At 53.9% G+C, this 15,676-nt stretch overlaps 2 protein-coding genes across 2 annotated transcripts; both read left to right on the top strand.

The window, feature by feature from the left end:
• Window positions 1-1,351: 1,351 nt before the first annotated feature.
• LOC145716637 (NPC1-like intracellular cholesterol transporter 1) lies at window positions 1,352-6,901 on the top strand. The gene is made up of 9 exons (XM_081800854.1): window positions 1,352-3,431; window positions 3,611-3,735; window positions 4,209-4,335; window positions 4,415-4,470; window positions 5,195-5,345; window positions 5,466-5,697; window positions 5,785-5,898; window positions 5,978-6,140; window positions 6,446-6,901. The coding sequence occupies exons 1-9, from the start codon at window positions 3,349-3,351 to the stop codon at window positions 6,637-6,639; spliced, it is 1,245 nt and encodes a 414-aa protein (XP_081656980.1). The 5' UTR covers window positions 1,352-3,348; the 3' UTR covers window positions 6,640-6,901.
• Window positions 6,902-10,791: 3,890 nt separating this feature from the next.
• On the top strand, window positions 10,792-15,676 carry LOC145716636 (nudC domain-containing protein 3-like). The gene is made up of 2 exons (XM_081800853.1): window positions 10,792-11,268; window positions 15,350-15,676. Exons 1-2 carry the CDS (start codon window positions 11,077-11,079, stop codon window positions 15,653-15,655), a joined length of 498 nt encoding a protein of 165 aa, XP_081656979.1. The 5' UTR covers window positions 10,792-11,076; the 3' UTR covers window positions 15,656-15,676.

The following is a 15,676-nucleotide window of genomic DNA, read 5'->3' as shown; positions in this document are numbered from 1 at the left end:
TTTTTTTTTTTTTAAGATTTTATTTATTTATTTGACAGAGACAGAGATAGCGAGAGCAGGAACACAAGCAGCGGGAGTGGGAGAGGGAGAAGCAGGCTTCCCCTCGAGGAGGGAGCCCGATGTGGGACTCGATCCCAGGACCCTGGGATCATGACCTGAGCCGAAGGCAGACGCTTAACGACTGAGCCACCCAGGCACCGTCTTTCCTTTTTTTTTTTAAGTAGGCTCCAAACCCAGTGTGGAATCCAGCATGGGGCTTGAACTCATAACCCCGAGATCAAGACCTGACCTGAGGTCAAGAGTCAGATGCTCAACTGACCAAGTCACCCAGGTGCCCCATAGTTGTGTATAATTTTTTTATTGTGATTATATTTTTAATGTAAAAAATTATCATACCTGTGTCACAAACACTTCCTTATATAATTGTTTTTCTCCTAGATTGCATAGTCACTTCATTATCTGACTGGAATGAGGCACACAGAAATCAAAGCAAGTTTTACATTAGTAAAAGTTAATCACAGAAGAAAATGTACTTACATAAATGAGATAACACATTAAAAAGAGTATATATCTATATTTGTAAAGAGATATAGATATTTTGATAATCATTTAATAGCATATAACCAAAATTATGTATATGTAATTATATACATATATAAAACATATATGTATATATTGATTTTTTTAAAATTTAAGGTCAATTTGGTTAATATACAGTGTATTAGTTTCAGAGGTAGAGTTCAGTGATTCATCAGTTGCACATGACACCCAGTGCTCATTACATCACATGCCCTTCTTAATGCCTATTACCCAGTTACTCCATCACCCCACCCACCTCCCTTCCAGCAACCCTCAGTTTGATTTCTAGAGTTAAGAGTCTCTTATGGTTTGTCTCCCTCTCTGATTTCATCTTGTTTTATTTTTCGCTCCCTTCCCCCATGATCCTTTGTTTTGTTTCTTATAATCCACATATGAGTGAGATCATATGGTATTTGTCTTTCTCTGACTGACTTACTTCATTTAGCATAATATCCTCCAGTTCCATCCATGTTGTTGCAAGTGGTAAGATTTCATTCTTTTTGATGGCTGCATAATATTCCATTGTATGTATGTACCACATCTTCTTTATCCATTCATCTGTTGAAGGACATCTGAGCTCTTTCCACAGTCTGGCTCTTATAGACATTGCTGCTGTAGTTGTGTATTTTTTTTTTTTTAAGATTTTATTTATTTATTTGCGAGAGAGACAATGAGAGACAGAGAGCATGAGAGGGAGGAGGGTCAGAGGGAGAAGCAGACTCCCCGCTGAGCAGGGAGCCCGATGTGGGACTCGATCCCAGGACTCCAAGATCATGACCTGAGCCGAAGGCAGTCGCTTAACCAACTGAACCACCCAGGCGCCCCATAGTTGTGTATATTTTTGAAGGTCCAACTTCATTCTTTTTTTTGTGTGGATGTCCCATTGTCCCAGCACCATCTGTTGAGGAGACTTCCTTTCCCCACTGAATGGCCTGGGCTCCTTTGTCAAATTCCATGTCGCCATATATGCCTGGGTTTATGTCTGGGCTTGCTCTTCCATTTGGTTGGTCTGTGTGTCTGTCTTCGTGTTGGCACCTCACTGCTTTGATGACTGTATTTTTGTGGCAAGTTTTGAAATCAGGAAATGTGAGTCCTTCAACTTTTTAAAAAAATTTATTTATTTATTTATTTGAGAGAGAGCGAGTGAGTGTGGGGAAGAGCAGAGGGAGAGGGAGAATCCCAAGCAGAGTGCCCATTGAGTGTGGAGCCCAATGGAGGGCTGGATCCCACGACCCTGAGATCACGACCTGAGCCAAAATCAAGAGTTGGACTCCCAACTGACTGAGCCACCCAGGTGCCCTGAGTCCTCCAACTTTATTCTTCTTTTAAAGATTGTTTGGGCTATTTGGAGTCCCTTGTGGATTTTAGGATGGATTTTTCTATTTCTGCAAGAAAGGTCATTGGGATCTGGACAGGATTGCACTGAATCTGGAGACTCTCTAGCGGACAATTATCAGTTTTCTTGCCCACGAACGCAGATGTCTTCCTGCTTATTTGTGTGTTCTTTAATTTCTTTCGGCGATGCTGTGTGGTTGGCAGCGTGCAGTCCATTCACCCCTTGGGTGACATTAATTCCTAAGTACCTTATTCTTTTTATGCTATTGTAACTAGGCTTTCCCTAGTTTCCTGTTTGGGTTAGTCAGTGCTCGTGTATAGAAATGCAACTGATTTTTATGTGTTGATCTTGTAACTTGCAACCTTGCTCAATTTATTTACTTGTTTTAAGGGGTTTGGGGTGGAATTTTAGAGTTTCATGTATGTAAGATTATGTAATCTATGACCAGAATTTTTCATGTAGTCCTCGTACTTTCCAGCTCCAAAATTCCTTTCTGGATTCTGTTTTATGTTTTCTATTGGTTGATCGTTCCATTTTGTCCATACTTTCTTTTCTTGGCTTTGTCTGGATGCCCTTTGAGCATCCCTAAGGCAGGTGTTTTAAAGTGTCTGTCTGATGAGTGTCTGGGATGGTTGTTGTTGAGAAATGTTGAGTCTTATCGTGTCTGATCTCTAAAGATCAGATTCTCCCCCTTCCCAGGGGGTTTGCTTTAAAAAAAGAAATGTGATTGTTGCTGGTGTCTCTGTCCTGGAGATTAGCCTGAGGCATAAAATTAAAGACTTATCAGATCTTTTCTGAGCCTGAGCCTTTCCCCGGTACCGTAACGTACGGTGACTTCTCTTGTATTTGTGATTGCTTCTGAATGTCCCATTCCTTCTACGTCTGCCTGCCAAAAGGGGGAAAAGGGAAAGCATGGCGAGGAAAATTAATAAACCTGTCACTAGTCACTTAAACATCTCAGCAGGCGTGCCAGCTTGAGGAGGGGGCTGACGGCAGCAGCCCGACTCTGCACCACTGAGATCGGAGCAGTGCTCAGCAATCAGAGTGCAAACCTGTGATCTTTAGGGGCCGGGGTCCTCCTGTCCCACGCTGGGCCCCACAAGCTGCGTGCAAAGTGCCCGCGTGTGGCCGGGCAGCCGGTACCATGCTGAGAGCTGAAGGCGATTGGCATTGACCACTATTCAGCTTCCGGGCCTTTCCCTGGGAGCTGCAAGCTCTCGGCAGACCCCAGAGCTCCAAACTGTGTCTATCAGACAGGTGCTTCTGGCGCAGGGGTGTCCAGGTGGGGGGATGGATGCCTGGTACCTTCTACTCCGTCTTCTCAGGACTCATACCTGCTGGACTATTTCTTCAATCTGAACCACTACTTTGAGGTGGGGGCTCCAGTCTACTTTGTCACCACGGGGGGCTACAACTTCTCCAGCGAGGCGGGTATGAATGCCATTTGCTCTAGTGCGGGATGCGACAGCTACTCCTTAACCCAGAAGATACAGTATGCCACCGAGTTCCCCGAGGAGTGAGTGCCCCAGCCAAGCCCTGTCTGTGCCCCCCACCCCCCCTTCCGGACTCCTTGACCTCACCCACCTGTCCTCCCGCTGCCCTGTGCCTGGGGAGGAGGGGGGCGGGCCCCGGGAAGGACTCACTGCCTGCCCAGCAGGTCCTGCCCCCCCCAGCGTCCTCTCCCCTGACCCTCAGGTCTTACCTGGCCATCCCCGCCTCCTCCTGGGTGGATGACTTCATCGACTGGCTGACGCCATCCTCCTGCTGCCGCCTTTATGCCTTTGGTGCTCATAAGGGCGAATTCTGCCCCTCGACCGTCAGTGAGTCAGGGCCTCTGGGGGCTCTCGGCCTACCACAGCTTGGGGAAACTGAGGCAAGCGAGGGGAGCATGGCTAGGCCCTCCTAGCCCCTCCCGCACTCTCGCAGGGTCAGTGAGGGTGGGGGCACAGGCTTGGGGCACGTGTGGGGGTGAGCACCCCCGAGTTGTGATCTCACGGCTGGTGGAAGGGGAGAGCCGAGTGTAGCAGGTGGCTCTGGCCCCAGAGTAGCTGCATTTGTCAGTGGAGTGGGGAGGCCGAAGGGGGTCATTTCTTTGCCCTACACTTGGCTTCCTCACCTGCTATAGTTGCTGCTGGTTTCCATGACCTAGAGGGGAACCCCTCCTCCTCCAGAGCACACGTGCCCCATGCGTGCTGCATGTTTTGGGGGGGCAGTGCCTGGGGACCTGGGTGGGGATGGAGGGCTGCCCAGCCCAGGGCGGGGGCACTGCCCAGAGCCCCCGCTGTCTTTGCAGACTCCCTGGCCTGCTTGAAGAACTGCATGAACTTCACACTGGGCCCTATCCGGCCCTCAGAGGAGCAGTTTCACGAGTACCTTCCCTGGTTCCTCAGCGACCCGCCCAACATCCAGTGTCCCAAAGGGTAAGCCTGGGGTGGGAAGCACAGACGGTCTGCGAGGGTGGCCCAGGTCCCTGATTAAGCCTTTGCTCCGGTCTTGCAGGGGATTGGCCGCGTATAACACCTCCGTGCATTTGGGACCCAATGGCCAGATTTTAGGTAAGTGTGGCCTCACCCGGCAGGGAAGGTCAGACTTAGCTGCCCTGGGGGTCACCACAAGGCCCGGGGAAGAGCCTCTCAATCTGCAGTCTTTTCCCCTTCCTCCTTCATGGGGAGTCTTCCACCTGCCCTGGCCCTGTCCTCAGAGGCTATGTTACCCAGTTCCCCGTTCTCAGACTTCACCCGTCTGCCCTGCTTCCTTCTCCCCACCCCCAAATCCTCAGTCAGTGAGACACTCTTGGACTCTTCCAGGGCTGGGGGGTCAGCCACACTCCTTACTCACATGCACAAATCACCACAGATGTGGGCAGCTGGCTAAACGGATGACGATTGCCCCTGCCCTGCGGTCACCCTATCAGCTGAACCGCTCCTGCATTTCTGTCTCCCCTTCTGGACCTTCCCTCTAGGAAGATGCACATTGGAAAAGTAATTGACTTAATTTGAAAAATCCAATGCGTGTTTTGAAACCCTAGAGCACAGCATCTGGGTTTATCTGGGCAGTGTCTTTAGGGTGCACCCGGCAGAGGCAGGCTGGGCCCGGGGCTCCCGCGGGGGTAGGACCGCCTGCAGGGCTGCAGTGTGAACCCTGCTTGCTCACAACGGAATATTCCATCGGGGTGGCCTCCCAACCCTGATCACAGTCGGGTGTGCCCAGGGTCTGAGGGTGCCTGCAGCGGACTCTGACCTTGCCCTTCCTCTGTTCCTCTTCCCCCCGCGGGCGCAGCCTCGCGGTTCATGGCCTACCACAAGCCGCTGCGGAACTCGCAGGATTACACGGAAGCTCTGCGGGCGTCACGCGCCCTGGCGGCCAACATCACTGCCTACCTGCGGCAGGTGCCGGGCACCGACCCGGCCTTCGAGGTTTTCCCCTACACGTGAGGCCCGGCGGCGGGGGCGGCAGGGGCGGCGGGAGCGGAGAGGGTCCCCGGGGCGCTCCGAGCCCGACACCGGAGGCCACGCGCCCCAGCGGTGACAGCGCTCCGCCCCCCCCGCAGGATCACCAACGTGTTCTACGAGCAGTACTTGAACGTGGTCCCCGAGGGCCTCTTCATGCTGGCCATCTGCCTGCTGCCCACCTTCATCGTCTGCTGCCTGCTGCTGGGCATGGACCTGCGCTCGGGCCTCCTCAACCTGTTCTCCATCATCATGATCCTCGTGGACACTGTGGGCTTCATGGCCCTGTGGGGCATCAGCTACAACGCCGTGTCCCTCATCAACCTGGTCACGGTAACCCGTCCTCACCCGACACTCTGCTGCCTTCCGGAGAGCCCGCGCTCTGGCCCTTGCACGCCTAACACTCCTCTCTGCCCCCAGGCGGTGGGCATCTCCGTGGAGTTCGTGTCGCACATCACCCGCGCTTTTGCCGTCAGCACCCAGCCCACCCGGCTGGAGAGGGCCAAGGAGGCCACCGTCTTCATGGGCAGCGCGGTGAGTGGGCCCGCCGCCCCCCTACCCCCCCTCCGCCCGTCGCCCCGTGCCCGGCCTCACGCCTGCCTGTGACCCCCAGGTGTTCGCTGGCGTGGCCATGACCAACCTGCCCGGCATCCTCGTCCTGGGCCTGGCCAAGGCGCAGCTCATCCAGATCTTCTTCTTCCGCCTCAACCTCCTCATCACCGTGCTGGGCCTTCTGCACGGCCTGGTCTTCCTGCCAGTGGTCCTCAGCTACCTGGGTGAGTGCCCAGGCGCCTGCGCATGGGGGCAGGGCCTTCCGCACCCCTGCACCCAGCAGGGCCCCTCCCACACAGCGGCCCCGCCCCTCCTATCGCCCCCCACATCTGTCTTGCAGAGCAGATCCCCGCCTGCCTGGGAACCCCTCTCTCCTTTCTTCCTGGAACGTCTGGTGGCAGCCCCCAGCAAGACCTCCTTGCTAAGAGAGGCTGTTCCTCCTCCCGCTGACAGACTCAGGGCAGGGAGGAGCCTCCTGCTCAGCACATGGCCGCCCTGACCGCGGTCCTCTGTGGCTGTTCCCCTGCAGGGCCTGATGTCAACGCGGCTCTAATGCTGGAGCAGAAGCAGATGGAAGAGGCTGCCAGGGCCAGGATGGCCTCCTGCCCGAGCCACCCGGGCGCGACGTCCACGGCCAGCAGCACCTACATCAACTACGGCTTCGAACATCCCGCCAAGAGTGGCCTTGACAGTTCTCTGCCCCACAGTGGACACGAGTTCTGATGACACCGCGGGCCACTCGGGTTCCCTTCACCTGTCCTCCCCACAGGGTCTGGGAGAGGCTGTCCCCACGGGGGTGCCTGTGGTGGGACCTTCTCTGGCCACCAGGTTGTACCCATGAGGACATGATTATGCTGAAGGCGGCAAGCGGCAGCTTGGGGGTGACCTGTTCCTGTCTCTCGAACTTGGCGTGTCTTCCTCCTGCAAGTTTTTAAACTTTAATTCCATATATCTATATGTAAACAATATATAGTATTATTTCACATTTTAAAATGTTTCATAAATGGAATCATACTTGGCGTCCGCTTTTGCAGCGCGTTTCCCAGGCTACACATGTTAGATTTACTCACGGGAGACCTGTAGACCTTGCCCAGTGGTCGCGGTGGCCCCACTGGATTCCCCTGTGTGAGCCAACACAGTGGTTTTATCCCTTCCTCTGCTGGTGGGCACAATGCCCCCAATTACTTTTCCACTACACCTCGATAATCACTCGTATGGAATTCCCAAATCCCCAAATCTCTGAAAATCTAGTTTGTCTTCTTTTTCCTTTGTTAGTTTGGGACAAACTCATTTGGTGGCAAAAAGTGACCAGACAGGATGTGTCTATTTATATGCTTCATGAATGGGGTATTTATGGCCTTTGCTGTCCTTGATGGGAGTGGCCAGATATTCGGGCACGTTGATGAGTCTGATTACATTGTGTGCAGGCGCAGGCCCTGATGGGGTGTATGATCTAAAACAGCGTAAGCATCGTATTACTTTTCTAAAAACCTAATTCCTGAAATTGATCTCACCTATGGGATTTCAGGTACAGAGCCTCTATGAGGCTTAGCATGAATTTACAGGTCTCCTGGTGTATATGCGGGAGAGCTACCTGGAGGCGGTGTTGGCGAGGTAATGTACGGGTAGAGACAAAGTGAATCCCCAGAGCTGCTCCCCTCTTCACACCCCCACCAGCAGCGGATGAGGGGGCCTCCCTCCCTGGACCAACACCAACACAGTACATCCCACTTGCTCTTTTTTTTTTTTTTTAAAGATTTTATTTATTTATTTGAGAGAGAGAGAATGAGAGAGAGAGCATGAGGGGGGGAGGGTCAGAGGGAGAAGCAGACTCCCTGCCGAGCAGGGAGGCTGATGCGGGACTCAATCCCGGGACTCCAGGATCATGACCTGAGCCGAAGGCAGTCGCTTAACCAACTGAGCCACCCAGGCGCCCCATCCCACTTGCTCTTTGGGGGAAAGGGTAGGATTATGGATGATTACTTTTTTTTAAAATACATTTTTAAAAAGCAAACTTTTTAAAATTTTAGAATAGTTATAGATTTACAGAAAAATTGCAAAGATAGTACAGAGAGTTCCTGTAGACCTCACACCCATTTTACCTGATTAACATATTATATTAGCCTAGTACATTCATCAATGCACTGTTCATAAACCAGTATTGATAACGACTACTCAAGTCCATGCTTCATTTAGATTTCCTTAGAGTCTACCTGGCATCCCTCTTTCTGTCCCAGGATCGCACGTGACATTTAGTTGTTATGTCTACTTAGGCTCTTAGCTGTGGCAGTTTGTCAGACTTTCCTTGTTTGTGATGACCTTGACAGTTTCCAGGAGGACTGGTCAGGCATTTGGTAGAATGTCCCTCAAATGAGGTTTGTCTGGTGCGTTTCTCCTAACTAGACTGAAGTTATGGGGTTTTGGCCGAGACACCACGAGGTGGAGCGTCCTTCTCAGCAGATCATGTAAAGGGTGCAGGCTATCCCCGATTTCCCACTGCCAGCATGGACTCCTGTCGCCTGGCCAAGTTCATGTCTGTCAGGTGTCTCCTCGGTAGTTACGCTCCCGCCTTCCGTGCTGTTCACGTGGTGCTATTTGGAGGGAAGTCACCATGTGTGGCCTACACTTAGGGAGTGGGGAGTTGTGCTCCACGTCCTGGAGGGCAGAGTACTTACATAAATTACTTGGAATTCTTCTCCACAGGAAAATAGTCTATTTCCCTCCGTATGTTCATTCATTCAGTGTGATATATACTGTATGGACCCACGGACATTCCTTTTGTAGTCTGGGCTCTAATATGATACCACTTCACTGTGTTGCTCAGATCGTTCCAGCTTGGGCCATTGGGAGCTCTCTCTGTTGGCTCCTATGTCCCTTTGTCATACGCCCATCATGGAAGGTTCTTCCTTTTTTCCTTGCTGCCTGGCACTACTAGCAAGTTGGTGCAGGTTCAGCTTGCGTATTTTCTGCCCCAGTCTGAGAATCAGCATTTCTCCAAGAAGTCCTGGCCCTTCAGTTGGAGATGGGATTCGAACCCAGGATCTGCACTCCGTGTGCACTTTGCTGCTGGGGCATTGCTGCTCTTGGGCTCTCTCAGCCGGGAGAGCAACCAAATATATGTGTGTAAACTGACACACGTATGTGCCCATTTCTATAAATATCTCTACATGTAGCCATCTGTAGCCAGAGGAGGCTTAACTTAGGTTCATGCTGATGCTTCCAGCTCTAATTCATCGCCACACGAATCATTCTGGACTCCTCCCCGGCTTCTCTGTAAGTAAGCTCCCATGCCAGTATTGAGAAGCCTCATTCCACCACCCGCACAACTTGCTTGATCGCTCACCTCCCTTATATGTGGGTAGTATCTTCACAGATGATAGCCCACACCCCCACGGGAAACAACTTTAGGATGAAGCATCTCTTTTTAGCTCCTTTTGCCTTTAGTCTTAGACTCCGTTCATTTCCAGACGTACTTAGGTCAGCCTTTTTTTCCCAGCCCATTCAGTGAGGCTGCTTCACACATTTGTGATGCGATTTGTTTTGCTACATTCTGCATTCCAGTCTGGTGTTACGAAATCATGCCTGTGAAAGATCCATTCAAAGTTCAGGACAGACCAAGGGGTATTAATGTGACAATTAGGAAACACTGATTGATGTTTCAGGTTCCATATTACAGCTGTTAAGAAACTACCACCTGTTCAACTTTGGTTTCAAAAAATAATGCTTTTATTTGAAAAGACAATGAAAATACTCCTCTCATTTCCAACTACAATCTGTGTAAGACAGGGTTTCTTCATGTATTTCCATCAAAACAACATATTGCAATGCAGTGAACGCAAAAGATGTGAGAATCTTGCTATCTTCAATGAAGCCCAACAGTAAAGGGATTTGCAAAAATGTAAAACTATGCTACTCTTCTCAGTAATCTTAATTGCTTTGAAGAACATTATTCCTTCATAAAAATGTAAACATGTAATGTGCTTTTCATGGTTATTTAAAAATGAATAAATATTTAAACATTTTGTCAGTTTTAATATCTGATATGGTAACTATAAGAATGACCCACGTAGAAGGTCTTTGGAGTCTTCAATAAATGTTAAAGTGAAAATGACTCCAAGAAGTTTCAGAACCACTGCCCTAGGGCAATTCATCTGGTTCTGACTTTATTTACAATTAATTAGAGCCCCTAGACTGTGAAGATAGATACATGTTCATTGGTAGATATTAGTCCAGTCGAGATGCAAAGCATTGCTATGCACTAGAGAAGTTAACCTACGGTTTTATCATTTTGTAGGACACCAGCCAACTTTGTACCCAACCTAACAATCTTACTGTTTCTCCAAGTGTTTATAAACACCCAGTTCCTCCAAATGCTCTTGGAACCAGTCCTACCCTATCACTGCTTCCTTCATTAATTCAGTCTCGTCGAACGGCATCTTTGGCATGTGTTCACTCCGTGTCTGAACGGGCGTTATGTTTGGGGCTTGTTGAGGATCGTGCTTGGGCGGACACCGAGGACATTACGTGTGCCGAGCGTTATGTACGCAGACGATGCACACGCGAGAGCACGCTACCCACGCGTACATATGTGTATCTCACGACGATGGCACGGCAGTCTCCACTCTGCAACGAGCTCTTTCCACTGAGTATTCGTGCCCGCTCGTCACCGTGCATTCACTCCCGGCGCCGTTAACCGGACACACACCGCCCGCACCCTCCGCGCCCGACCCGCCCGCTGCGGGGACCCCAGCCCCCCAGGCCGACTCTCTACCCAGAAAGGGGCGGCGCTCCGCCCCCCACGTGACAACACCGGGCTCACGTGACGCGGCCCAAGCCACACCCCTTCCGCCCGTTTGCAACATGGCCGCTGGGCGCTCTCGGTCCCGCCGTGCCGGGCCTTCTCGCGCCTAGGAGCCACTTCGGGGCTCGCGTGTGGTTCTCCGCGAGGCTGCCCGGGAAAGCCGGCCGGGCGGCGGGGGCGGGGCTCGCGGTACGGGCGCCCCGGTGCCACCCGGCCGGGCCCGACAAGCGGCGGCCGGGCGGGCGCGGACCGGAAGTTGCGCTGGCGGCGGAGCCGTTACCGCAGCGAGCCGGAAGTGGCCGTGGGCCGGCGTCCGGGCAGCGCCCGCAGTGAGCAGCGTCTCTGCGGCCGGCGACGCCATGGAGCCCGGGGCGGCCGAGCTGTACGACCAGGCCCTGCTGGGCATCCTGCAGCACGTGGGCAACGTCCAGGACTTCCTGCGCGTGCTCTTCGGCTTCCTCTACCGCAAGACCGACTTCTACCGCCTGCTGCGCCACCCGTCCGACCGCATGGGCTTCCCGCCCGGGGCGGCGCAGGCCCTGGTGCTGCAGGTAACGCGCGGCGGGCGGGCGGCCGCGGGCTCGGGGTGCGGTGCGGGGCGGGGGGAGCCCTCCGCTCCCGGCCTCAGTTTCCCCCCCGACGCCCCCCCGGCCCCGCCTCCCGCGGCCGCGCCCGCGAGCTCGCCGGGACGCCGCTGGAGTTCCTGGCCTGCGGGAGCGGGAGCCCGCGGGGGCAGGGGGGGCAGGGGTCCGGCCGTCCCCGCGGGGCGCGCTGCGTGCGCGCTGGGGACGGGGGAGCGGGCATGATGCGGCGAGCAGGTGTTTGCCGACGGTGCGTGCGTCGTCAGCGGCCGCGCGCGTCGGCCGAGCGCCGGCGGTGAGCCTGGCCCGGGACGAGGCTCTTCTTGGGACGTGCTGGCCGCGCGTGCTCCCGACGCGGTGACAGCAGCGCGCAGGGCCGACCAGGGAACGGGGTGGAGGCGCTGGTTTGGAAGTCAGAGGAACGTCTTGCAGGGCAGGTGGGGTTGAGCCTGGTGGTGGGCACCTGAGAAGGTGAAACTGCTGGTGGCACCTCCCGTTTGTTGGGCGCCGGCCGATGGCGTCTCCTGAAGTGTTGCTGCAAGCGGCGGGCTGGCCGGGTGTCACGTTCCTCTGCTTGGGTGGAGACGCAGAAGCTCGGGGTGTCGGAGGGACCACCAGAGGTGACAGGCTCCGTTCCGGGGCTTCAGTGGTCGGAAGGCTGTCGGACGGCTTCCCAGAGGCCCCTAGGGAAGTAAGTCCCCCTGAAATCGATACGGTCCGGCCTTACGTTGCAGACGAGGTGCCTTTTCAGCAGGGTTGGGTGATTTCACCAAACTTCTCATGGAGCTGGAACGCAGCACCTCATCTGTAGGGTTCCAGATCTTTCCGCTCTGTTATTTGGTCCGTAGCAGGGTGGGAGAACATCAGTAGCTTGCAGGAAGGATGTGGAGAAGCAGAAAGAAGGTTTACTGAGCACCTAGGATGTACTAGTTTCCCCCTCAGGTGTTGCTTTATTTAATCCCACGAACCTGAAAGGTTGGCCTTTGCCCTTGTTTTACAGATGATCTGGTCACAGTGTATGAAATGGCTGTTATGTCTCAGATTTGGGGACCAGTTTAATGAAGGGATGAGTTGGAGGTGATCTGTGGTTTCAAACCTGGGTGACTGGAATGGATGATAATGTGGTCACTGAGCTGTGCCCTGAGTTGAGGGGAGAAGTTTAGTTTTAGACAAGTTAGAAAAGCAGACGGAAGTCCCTGCTCGCGGGCTTTTGGAACCATGGGACAGGGTGTTGCGGGAGATGAGGAACCAGAGTGGTTTGAGGGAAAGAAGAGCTGACCGTGGAGGGCAGCACCTAGGGGGATGATCTCGGTGGAGGGATGGGAGAAGCAGGGGGCTGCATGCGCGGTTGGGGATGAAGGCAGTGGGCAGGGCAGAAGGGTCCACAGAAACCCAGGGGCCGCTTTCCAGCGTTTCCTGGAGTTGGTTCTAACAGTCTGCGGTGCCTGAGGACCTTTAAGAGAGCAGACGTGCCCCGGGTGTTTTGTTGGGCAGCTGAGGGCGAGTCCCAGGGAGCTGTTGTTCTCTGCTTGATACCCTGTGCTCGTCCTGGGTCCAGTTTGAGAAGCCTGCTTACTGAGGCCTGTTGCCCAAGAATCAGGAAGGACGGCTCCATGTGGGCCTCACTGAACCTGCTGGGAGAGTCCTCTCTGTCAGCAGAGAAGGTTGACGGGAGGTCACAGACCTCTCTGCCAGCCCCACAGAACTGTGGTTGTAGAGCGTGGAGCCACGGGAGCGGTGAAGCAGGCGACAGGTTAGAGGAGGGTGGGGGGGGCAGAGCCGGCAGATGACGTGGAGCATCGGGCCCTGCGTCCAGGGAGGTCCCAGGGCTGAGGGGACAGGGTTAGGATGAAGGGCTGGGCCGTCAGGGTGAGTGCCTCTGAGGGTGAAGTCCAGTGCTATAAACACGGGGCTGGGCAGTGTCGTGTCCGGGGCTCAGGTTCCCGGAGGGAGTAGAAATGGGTCTGGGATCGATGCCTGGTTTCCGCCTTAGCATCACATGGGTCTTCCTCTGCGTGTGTGGCCTTTCTGTGGAGTGCCACTTGGATGAGCTTAGTTTTTCCTCATCTTTGAAACATCGGTGCTGCCTTGCTCACAGCATCTTCCTGAAGGTTTTGAGAGAACGTGAAAGCATTTGGCGTAGTTCAGTAGTTAGTGACTTTCTGTTTTGTCTTCCTGCTCTGTGCGGGGAACGGGACTATTTGATAGACGTGTGCATTCTGGTCTCTTGGAACAGGGCTCCTACCCACCTGTCACCATTTTTTTAGAGCAGTTTTAGGTTCAGGGCACAACGGAGGGGCTGGTACAGAGTTCCCGAGCACCTTCTGTCTCCACCAGAGGGGGCCTTTGCTGCAGTCCACGAACCCGTGCGCCTTCCACCCCGGAACACCCAAGCCCTGGTTGGCTTTAGTGTTCTCTCTTAGTGATGCGCATTTTCTGCGGTTTGGACAAACATATAATGACAGGTATCCACCACACAGAGTATGTTCCACTGCTGGAAAAATCTCCTGTGCTCCACTTACTCGTTCCTTCCTCCCACCCCATCCTGGCCACCACGGATCTTTACCGTCTCCGTTGTTTTACCTTTTCCAGAATGTCCTAGAATTGGAATCATGCAGAATATGTATAGACTTTTTTGATTGGCTTCTTTGACTTAGTGACGTGGTTTCAGTTTTCTCCAGGTCTTTTCACGGCGTGATAGCTCATTTCATTTTAGCACAGAGTGATAAATATTCCCCTGTCTGGATGGACCGTTCACCCACCGACAGACACCTTGGTTGCTGCCGAGTTGTGGCATTTATGAATGACGCTGCTGTAACACCCGTGTGCAGGTTTCTGTATGGATGTGTTTTCAACTCCTTTGGGGACATAGCAGGGAGCAAGGTTGTCCCCCCCAGCCCCCCAAGGAGACTCTCCCAGCCGTCCTGCCTCCAGCTGCCGTAGATGGCCCCACCTCTCAGAGCTGTGGCATTTCCTCCGGTAGTCTCCTGGGGAACGTGCGCCTTTCTTCAGGGTCTGCTGCAGAGCCCCTTCCTCCCAAGGAACTTTCGTAGATTTCCGGGACTGGAGTGTGCATCTGTATGCTTATCGTGAGGGACCACAGCTGCTCCTCACGCCCCTCCTGTTGGCACTGCCGCGAGTGGGTCTGTGCCCGTGAAAGGTGCACACAAAACGCCGTGTTTCCGGTGTCCTTTGTGAGTGGAGAGTCCCAGCGCTTGTAAGGATGTCACTGTGTCCCAGGAAAGGGTAAGGGCTGGTCCTCACACCACAGTCGAGTTCTTAGAGGGTGGGAGCTGTCGTTTGGATTTTTTGTGTTCCTTGCCCGTTGTAGGCACGTTGGAGGTTGTTTGTGGAATTGATTGCCAAGTTCTCTTTCTTTTTTTAAAGATTACATATTGTCAGAGAGAGAGAGCGCATTAGCAGGGGCAGAGGCAGAAGCAGACTCCCTGCTGAGCAAGGAGCCCGATGCGGGGCTCGATCCCAGGACCCCGGGATCACGACCTGAGCCGAAGGCAGACACTTAACTGACGGGGCCCCCCAGGCGCCCCCATTGCCAGGTTTCTGAGAGCCACACGTCCCCTGCATCTGTGCAGTGTGGGGAGACAGCAGCAGCCTGGTTCTCTGGCTTATGCTTTGTGGTTTCAACCCGATTCTCATCTTCTCTTCTTGAGCCTAAGTTGTTGGCACCTTTACAGCTCTTGGTACCAGGACGGTGTGTTCTTTCCGTGGCAAACGAGTCTTACTGGGCGCTGTGAATAAAAGGAGGACAGAGAGACCACGTAGTGACGCGTCCTTTGGTCCCCGGAGTTGGGCTCATGGGCGTGTAGGTGTCATGGCCTACAGGGTTTCAGTTCTGCTGATGCTGGAACGCCTGTTAAAGATTGCTTCGGAGCAGCTTCGGGTGAAGTTGAGGTGTGTTTGCGTTGTGCGAACGTGTTGTGGTCTCCTGTTTTGTCATCCTCTTCTGAACCAGAGCTTGCTACCTTCCTACGGCCTGTGTGGTCTAGTACTGGGCAGGCGAACTCATTGTCGGATTGCTGTTTGATTTTAGGTATTCACGGCCTTCGACCACATGGCCCGTCAGGACGACGAGAAGAGGAGGAAGGAGCTGGAGGAGAAGGCCAGGAGGAAGGAGGCCGAGGAGGCCGTGGCGGCCGCCGTTGAGCAAGAGCCAGTCCCCGCCCTGGGACAGGAGGTGGAGGTCGGCCTCGGCGCAGACTCGGGCGGGCCTCAGGGACCACCGGGCCCACGGGGTGCCGGGCCGGAGGCGGCCCCCAGCTCGGGGGAGGCAGAGCCCCCGGGGGCTCAGGCGGGTGCCCCCGAACTGCCGAAGGAACCCCCAGCTCTTCCCAAGTAAGAATTTCTACTTTGCGGTTCC

Source organism: Leptonychotes weddellii, chromosome 12 (genome assembly GCF_054177405.1).
Source record: "Leptonychotes weddellii isolate Sample4059 chromosome 12, ASM5417740v2, whole genome shotgun sequence".
In the NCBI taxonomy this organism is placed as follows: Eukaryota; Metazoa; Chordata; class Mammalia; order Carnivora; family Phocidae; genus Leptonychotes; species Leptonychotes weddellii.
This window is presented reverse-complemented; position numbering and strand designations above follow the sequence as displayed.

What these genes read in the sequence shown, in the direction of transcription:
- LOC145716637 (XM_081800854.1), top strand. Translation starts at nt 3,349, where the DNA reads ATGAATGCCATTTGCTCTAGTGCGGGATGCGACAGCTACTCCTTAACC. An exon ending in GCCACCGAGTTCCCCGAGGA is followed by an intron (nt 3,432 to 3,610) that starts GTGAGTGCCCCA and finishes CCTGACCCTCAG; the next exon opens with GTCTTACCTGGCCATCCCCG. An exon ending in AGTGGTCCTCAGCTACCTGG is followed by an intron (nt 6,141 to 6,445) that starts GTGAGTGCCCAG and finishes GTTCCCCTGCAG; the next exon opens with GGCCTGATGTCAACGCGGCT.
- LOC145716636 (XM_081800853.1), top strand. Translation starts at nt 11,077, where the DNA reads ATGGAGCCCGGGGCGGCCGAGCTGTACGACCAGGCCCTGCTGGGCATC. An exon ending in CGCAGGCCCTGGTGCTGCAG is followed by an intron (nt 11,269 to 15,349) that starts GTAACGCGCGGC and finishes GTTTGATTTTAG; the next exon opens with GTATTCACGGCCTTCGACCA.